This window comes from Leiobunum rupestre, chromosome 5 (assembly GCF_980474605.1).
Source record: "Leiobunum rupestre chromosome 5, qqLeiRupe1.1.hap1, whole genome shotgun sequence".
NCBI lineage: Eukaryota > Metazoa > Arthropoda > Arachnida > Opiliones > Sclerosomatidae > Leiobunum > Leiobunum rupestre.
Window position 1 is genome coordinate 28,322,870 of NC_143388.1, and position 8,725 is coordinate 28,331,594.

Here is an 8,725-nt window from a genome sequence, read left to right on the forward strand (position 1 = left end):
TTAGCTCTTGCCGCCTTCTTTAATTAAGGTATGACTCCTTCTTTCTTCTTTTTTCTATCTTTTCTCCCGTCTTTGTCCTTTCTTCCCCATTTTTCCCATCTTCCACTTCTATGGCGCAGGGCGCCTGGCCCTCGGGTCACTCTCCGAAATTCAAACGTAAAAAAGGACAGGATAATGAGGAAGGCACTGAATTTGATAGCATGGAAGACGATTCACAAGACTGTGGATCTAAGCCTTTGCCTAGTCAATATTTTATCATTTCTATGAAACAAACTCAACAATCAAAATTAGCTAGTTGCGATGCACCCAGAAAGACCTTTCGTGATGTAAGCCTTATGGAATTAAGCCTAATTATTAAAAAATAAATTGGAGAAATAGCAGCAATCGAAGTATTAAAGAGTGGCGATATTTTTATCCAACCGTCTACACTGTTAAAAAAAATTGTTCTAATTTGAACAAATCGCCGTTCAGAAGGTTGTCCCTGTAACAGAACGCCATTTTGTTCTAATATAAACAAAAAATATTCGTTCGATGAAGAACGATGGTTGATGGTTCAATATTGAACTTAGATGTTCTATATTGAACAAACCTTCTTTGTTCAAATTAGAACGTTTTGTCGTTCGCGGTGGAACGCTTTGTCGTTCGCCGCGGAATGTTTTATTGTTATTCAATACAAAGAGTACATAATGTTGTTGCTTTCAGAATTATAGCTCATGTCTCCTGCCGGCGGTTCATCATGCTAAATTAATAAAAGTAACCTAACCTAACCCATTGCCCACCGAAAAGGAACACCAGGCCTAAAACTAGATTACTGAATTTAGTTCCAACCTCAACACCAACCATCTTATTAAGCTTAAAATATCTACCACGAAAGCGATATTCGTACACTATATAAAACCATTTCATAGCGCTTAAGATATTTCATTTTATTCTCAACCTGTGGGCCGAGAACTGCTAACAAACGATTTTAGAATTTATTTTTATGCTGAAAACGTCAAACCAAATTGCAGTATATTACGAATAGTTTCTGTAAATTTTAATTCTGGAACTTGGGCAATTACATTTCCGAACGAATTCCGTCTACCTTGCCAATCAAATAAAAATATACTTAAAAAAAACAGTGCGTTTCCTATAAATTTGGACCTTTCACAACCCTTTTTCGTTTTCCACTTCGTTAGGACACGGAGGTTATTTATATCGTTATTTGTGTAAAGATTCTTTTCAATAGGAGGGGTAGTTTCTTAGAAACAGCGTTACAGACATAACGCCATTTGAGTCGCTAGTGAAGGAGCTATACGCTACAACAATGAAATTGAATCTTCGGTAAATTTCCAAACACACTGTACATACAACTACAAAAACTACTTCATTACAACATGTTCTAACTCAAACTGTAAATAAATTACTGCGAGTTTAATCAACCAGTACACTAACTTAAAACAACATAATAATGTACGAAAAAACTACCTATAACAAAGCGCACTCTAAACCTTTCATTTATTACTTTATGGATGTTATACTTGTTTCAATTGTTTGTTACTTTTGGCCATACGAAGTTTTCCGCAAAATAGTGTCACACTTATTTGTTACTTTTGGCCTTACGACGTTTTCCGCAAAATAGTGTCACACTTATTTGTTACTTTTGGCCTTACCACGTTTTCCGCAAAATAGTGTCACACTTATTTGTTACTTTTGGCCTTACGACGTTTTCCGCAAAATAGTGTCACACTTATTTGTTACTTTTGGTCATACGTTGAAAGTGTCATGCTAATATGTTAGTACATGTACATGAAACCAATACAAAGAAATCCATATTTTATTGTGTGTAAAACATGTTCTAAGGGGAACGATCTCCTAGCTATTGGAACGAATCTATTCTATTGTGTAGTTAACAAACCTTCCTCCAGAGGGCGAAAGAGCATTCGCTCTTATTTGAACGAAATAAAATATCTTGAACACACCGTTCTCTGTTACATACCTTTAGAACGCTATCGTTCATTTTTGAACAGACTGTTCTAAGTTGAACGTCTTCTGAACGAATTTTTTTAACAGTGATAATAGCGATCAAGAAAAAGTCTTGAATAATCTTATCCGTCTTGGGAAGTTCCATATCTCGGTTAAAAGAACAGTTTCACATGCAGCACTAGCGAATAAAGGAATTATCGACAATGGTGACACCAATATAGTAATAGAAGACATCTATCAAGATCTGTTAGATAGCGGATATCTTATTACAAAAGCAAGTAAAACATTCCATTCTTATTCTAATAACCAGGCATACCACTACAACGCTTCAAACTTCCCGGAGCTAGCTTCACCCAATCCTGGATTGGCCTCAGGCTACAATGCACGGCAGAACCCATGGAACCTTTATCCAAATGCACTCACTTCATTTCACTCAGATACCATTACTGGGAAATTTATTTCAAAACTTTTACACATTCTTACTGACGTTCTCTACCAATCTTTGCCAGAGGCAGACTTAGACAAATTATCCGAAGTAATCATCCACAGCACCAGCCGTTTCATTAAAACATCCCTCACCAAGGAGATTCTTAAACAGAATACTGTTATAGTAGCAGCATCCATGATGGTTAATGTGCCCACGAACCAAAAATGACCCTCATAAACGTATCTCCGCAATTCAGTGGAACATCAGTAGCCTTCACGCCAATATTTCCACCTTAACTGATCTTCTCCTCCGATTTACACCTTGTATTGTGGCCCTTCAAGAAACCTGGTTAATGGCAAAACACACTAATAATTTCAATTTACAGACATATGACGTTTTTCGTACAAACAGAACAATTTCAACTGGCAGTGGTGTTGCTCTAATGGTATCTCGACATATTAAGGCTACCAGAATCCAACTCCCCCACATCTTCCATCTGGAATTAGTCGGTGCTCAGCTTTCGTGGAATAATTACACCCTTCAAGTAGTGTCCGTCTACAGCCCTAAAGGTGACACATCAATGGCCGAGTTGAATACTTTGTCCTCAAGTTTGAAAGCACCTTTCCTTATCTTGGGAGATTTCAATGGCCGCCATTATCAGTGGGGCGACGCACTTATTAATAGCCAAGGGAAAGTTATATCGGACTGGGTTTTAGCTAATTGCAATATGGTTATCCTTAATGACGGGGCTCCATCCAGAATTCAAGGAAATACCAGATCTACAATGATCGATTTGTCACTGGCAAGCTCGGATATTGCTTCAACCTTACACTGAAGGACCCTGCCTGAAGGTACAAGTGATCATCTCCCAATTTTTATAGATCTGCCTTCCCCAGATTCTAGAGTATCACCTCCAGTCTCTCGCCGAAAATGGTTTTACAAAAGTGCAAATTGGACCAATTTTACTCTGGAAGCGGACTACATTGCAACAACGACTCCAAACCATCTCCGAACGTGGGAAGGCATCCAAGAGGTCATAACGCATTTAGCGACTTCACATATTCCATCAAATAACAATACGAACATATGGGACCGCCAGTGCAAACCACCATGGTGGACACAACAAATCGCAATTCGTTTAGTTTAATAAGTTTTTTGTAAGTGTACTATTTCACTATGCTAGTTTTCCAAAAACTAATGAAATCTTCAATGTATCATGAAACGAATTAAAATTACGAAAGCAAGCGGACGACATTTATACAGAAAAGACGCTTAAAATAAATCGCTTTAAGAAAATCGCCGAGAAGTAAAATATCCGAGAGCCACGACCTGTAAGCTACTATTTATGTTGAAATAATTGAAACTTTTCAAATGTAAACAGAACGTCGTGTTTTTCCTAAGCCTTAATATGTCACAAAAAAGGTACCTGATTAAAAGGTAACACTTGTTGCATATCGTAGAGGTGAAAACTGTTTTATTTCTATTTACACTAATGGACCATAGAGACTGGTTTAATTATTAAAACCAATTCACTTTATTAGCGGTTGTACATCATTTATTTTTTGTTCCACAAGTAAAATAAAACCATTTTTTTTAGCATAGACAATTAAGCCTAGACTAATTATACAACACCAGAAGTAATATAACCAAGGACTATATATGGATAAATATCACAAAAACGTTCCATTATTTCAACAGGCACTATATAAACAGTAACTGGCAGATCTGGGCTCTCGGAAATATTACTTCTTGGCAATTTCATCGAAATTGTTTTATTAAAGCGTCTATTGGAATAGCTCACCTTAGAGAAAAATTTGGGAAATTATTTAGTGCCGTTGTGGAGAATTAACCGTTTCATTAAATGCGTGATACTCGTGAAAATTCGTGAAATGCGTGACCACGCGCGTTGTGCCTTTGGGGAGAAATCGACCTAGGAATACCTTTGGCATTTGGGGGACGAAAAACCCCCTTTGAATAATAGCAACGGTGCTGCTACGGCACGGCTAGACGGAGGAAATTAATACCGATCGAACGACGTATCAATTAAATTTTCATCAAGTGCCGTAGATGAGCAATCAACTTTTTTCGGAGTCTCTTTGGGAGCTAGCGCAGCGGGGTATTCACCACCACCAACGACAACGTCAATTGTGAAAATAACAGTCTCATTTCCTCTATAACTAGAGGGTGAGTCTAAAAGACGGCGAAATAAAAACAAACAGTTTAGGGAATACTTAATTTTATTGAAAAACCAAACACGGTACAAAAGCAAATAGCTAATAAATTGATAAACGTTTTAAAGCGCGTAAAGCGATTAATAGGACTGTTTTAAAAAAAGGCAGAGTTGAGGGAAATTTAACATAATATAATATTTTGAACTGTTTTTGTTTAGGAAAAACAATTTTGATATTCCTTCCTAAAGTTTTTATCTAAGATAATAATGTTTATCAAAATGCACTCTATATAATAAAACATTAAGATCAAAACAAATATTAATACTAAACTAGTAAATACTAAGTAAGGGTTATGGTAACTATAGCGTCAACAAAAAATACATGTAAAACTTTAATAACAGTTAATTCTATCTTTAAAAAAAGCAATTTTGATATTTGTTCCTGAAGTTGATATATAAGATAATAATGTTTATCAAAATGCATTTTATATAATAATACATTAGAATTAAATTAAATATTAATAACTAACTACTTAATACTAAGATACGGTAACTATGGCGTCAACGAAATATACATGTAAAACATTAAGTACAGTTAATTATATGATCTTTAAGAAAAGCAATTTTGATATTTGTTCTTGAAGTTGCTATTTAAGAAAGTAATGTTTATTGAATGCACTAGAAATGAACACATTTAAATGAAAACCTATATTAATACGAAAAACCAAGTATGGCTTGAGAAAAAAAACATAATAAGAATATATATTTACGTTTAAGATTGATTACAGTTAGTTAGATTATCTTTAAGAAAAACAATTTTGATTATTAATATTAAAATTTCGATCCATGGTAAATTTAAACTTAAAAAATAAATAAATATCAAAGGAGCTGATACTTCCTGGATATAAAAGGTATTTATTAAAAATTTCGGGAGCTTTCAGACCGTGGTGCTTCGTCAGTCGTTACATCGTTACTGTATTAACGATGTAACGGCTGACGACGGACCACGGTCTGAAAGCTCCCGAAAACAATTTTGATATTTGTTCCAAAGGCTTCAAAAGATATTAAATTTTGTAATTCAGGGCCTTACTACAATTTTTTGAACTTTCCATTTCGAAGTCTGATTTGTTTCTGAATTTGCTCAGCCACCTTCGTTTGGCATCTGTTGGCTTTAGTACCTCGCGTGAACCATTTTTGCTTATCTTTAGGAAAGTACTTTCATGTCCTTTAAGAAAAATAATTCTAGTTTAACCAATGTTTCGCGGCCTTTAAAACTGTAGCGGTGGTTATTACGTCCTCTAGGGTTGGTCGTCCTCAGGCCTGTCCAAAGTTTGTTTCTTCCGAGTTGAATAATTTGATCATATCACTTTCCTCATGACTTTGGTCTCCCTTCTGAAAAAATCTTGTGAAGCTTGTTAATATAGATTTGCACTTACCTTTTCTTGAGTTCCTTTGATTTCCATCTTGAGGGTCTTCATATTTCGATTGGTGTTTTGGTGTCCTGTATAATAAATGAAAAGGTCAAAACTATTGATCAAGATGTCCAGTGGCATTTAAGTGTCCTATTACGTCTGTTGGGGCTGATCGTCCTCGGGTGCACTCGACGAGATGGTTTCAAAGTCCCTTCTGGCCCATGTGGCCAGGATCAACGGAATGTTGCGGCGCTGGTTAATTTCGCTTTTCTCTTGACCTTTGTCTTCTTTCTGAATCAATCTTGTGAGTCTGGTTAATTTAAATTTAGACTTACCTTTTCTTGATTTCCTTTGATTTCCATCTTGAGGGTCTTCATCTTTCGATTGGTGTTTTGTTGTCCTGTATAATAAAAGAAACTCATTAAACTTTTAATCATTAATTATAGTTTTGGTGGATTTTAAGATTATAGCGGTTGTTCCAACATAATAGATACTTTTAGCTACAACTACATAACGTGCAGCGAAAACTAGTTGGTCTCTAAACTTAGCTATATTGCGTACAGACTACACCCAAATCTACAAGTTCCCCTCACAGGTTTTTGGCCTGTCTAGTAGAAGCCCCAAAATGATTTCCCATTTATAGAGTTGCGGAGAAGTTAATTTTTAGTAACTCTTCTTCAACTGCATTTAGCACCCTGGCTGAAATTATTGACTTGTAAATAGCCACATACGAAGAATGATATAGTTTTGACGTCACAAAAAGACATAAAGTAGTTCTGATAAATTCGGGAGGAGTGCTAAAACTAGGAATCCTTGAAATAGTTAATGTGCCTTTTTGTCTAGTAGTAGCGATATTTCTTTCGGTACTCTTCGAACGTTTTGATCTGTTCTATGGTAGGCCTAGTAGGGGGAGTTAAAATTCTAAGAAAGTTTTGTATAACTTACGTGTTTACTAATGGTGACGACTCTTTATCCGACACTGTCCAGTGGGTGTTCATTTTCGTAGTTAATCGCTAAAGTGTTGTGCAAGTACAATGAAAATAGACAGGACATAAAACAATGTCTTCCAATAAAGTCACTTCTAGTTTTAACGTTTCTTTATTTTCTAATTTTTAGGTGCCGGAGCGCGTGAAAGAGTCGCGAGGAATATTATACTATTAAAGCTATGTCTCGTGACGTCGGACAAATTCGAATGACGCCATCTATTTAGCGCGTGTAAATGGCGCGTGCACACGCGCTTAGATTACGTACGTCATGTGACGTAAGATACACATTTTTCGTTTCTATTTTTTGCTCAACTTTTTTTATAAAATCATATTCTATTGGTTTATATATTCAGGTGACGCCATATATTTAGCGAAATCGAAAGTATTATTAATGGCGACTTTCACAAATACCAAATGTTTCCAATTCATAACTACTTCTAATTGTACTTTTTAAAAATGCTGTAGGTTACGAGAGATATATAAATAAAACGTTTTTATTAAACTAATATATTTCAAGTGTGAAAATTTTTTTGTATTCTGTTCCAGAGACATAATATCAAGAAATGGGACGAGGCGTCGGTGTAACAGATAAATCGGAGCCATGCATAAGCTGCAGTGCCAGGTTCATCCTGGCGTACACCGGTTCTTACTAATTTTCCTCAATAAATGGTTTTCGCGAGCATCCCCGCTTTCCACTACAGTGCTAGGTTTTCTTTTACTGGTTCATCCGTGTTAGAATATTTTCGTTGGTAACGCGTAATATTGATAGCACTATTATTTCATCTCACAAATTCTTTCGGAAACCAAGACTAAATGGTCCCTGGAACTACTTTGTTAATTCCTAATTTTCCATAAATATTGAAATGGGACCTCCTTCAAAATTCTGTTTTCTAGCATTCGGCGACTGAAGCAGCTACTATGAACGTATTCATGTCAACCATGAATAACGAACTGCATTAAGGAGTATCAGGAATTCAGACATCGAACTTGGAATGCTTATCTCGGTCGATTTCCGTCTCCCTCTAAGGGACCATTTTTTCCCCAATCATTTTGACGTCAGAGCACACGTGTTTCCTCTTACGATTTTCATTGGCTTTAAAATTTCCTACCAAAAATATCCGGGACCCCCAGTTACCTTGTATAGCCGTCTGCTAGATTATCTGGACAAACCTAACCCTACATTTCGAAATAGCTGGGGAGTCAAACAATAAAAAACTAACTTTGTTAAAACGGGAGGTTACGCGGGGTAAAAACTCCTAAAGAGGGGAGACGCGTGCGAGGGGCGATTTTTTTCTCATGGACGTCACCGAAAATGGTCCCCGAGTTCTTACCATAGGGAATACGGCCGGATAACCATACCAAGTTCGAGGTATGAATTCCTGGTAGTATGGCATCAGTCGCTTGGATGGGAGGGGCTTTGGTAGTATGACGTTGGTCACGCACCGCCGCTCAAAAATTGTGTCGAAGGACAACAGCGCCGTAGCTAGGGTCTTGAGCGCCTTTCGCAAGATTTCAATTTTGCTCTACCCAATACTTATTTTCTAGGAAGATACGACACAATTACTTTGAAAGTGTATAAAGCGGCCTACAGGCTGTGGGTCTGCAAAGTGCGGCCCCTGGAGTCTGCGCCCCTGGCAGACCCCCGCTGGGCCAGCCCCTAGCTACGACGCTCAAGGGCAACGTTTTGAAACTTGACTAGCTTTCAGTTCTAAGGCTTAGCTGCGAAATTTAGTTTATAATTTTAATAAACATATTTTTAGTTAAA

At 36.8% G+C, this 8,725-nt stretch overlaps 1 protein-coding gene across 1 annotated transcript; it reads right to left on the reverse strand.

Moving 5' to 3' along the window:
- Positions 1 to 5,412: 5,412 nt before the first annotated feature.
- On the reverse strand, positions 5,413 to 7,049 carry LOC149944045 (uncharacterized). Its single transcript, XM_090175847.1, has 4 exons — positions 6,920 to 7,049; positions 6,132 to 6,374; positions 5,856 to 6,063; positions 5,413 to 5,787 (listed from the first exon to the last, which is right to left on the reverse strand). The coding sequence occupies exons 1-3, from the start codon at positions 6,970 to 6,972 to the stop codon at positions 5,877 to 5,879; spliced, it is 483 nt and encodes a 160-aa protein (XP_090031973.1). The 5' UTR covers positions 6,973 to 7,049; the 3' UTR covers positions 5,413 to 5,787; positions 5,856 to 5,876.
- Positions 7,050 to 8,725: the final 1,676 nt, after the last annotated feature.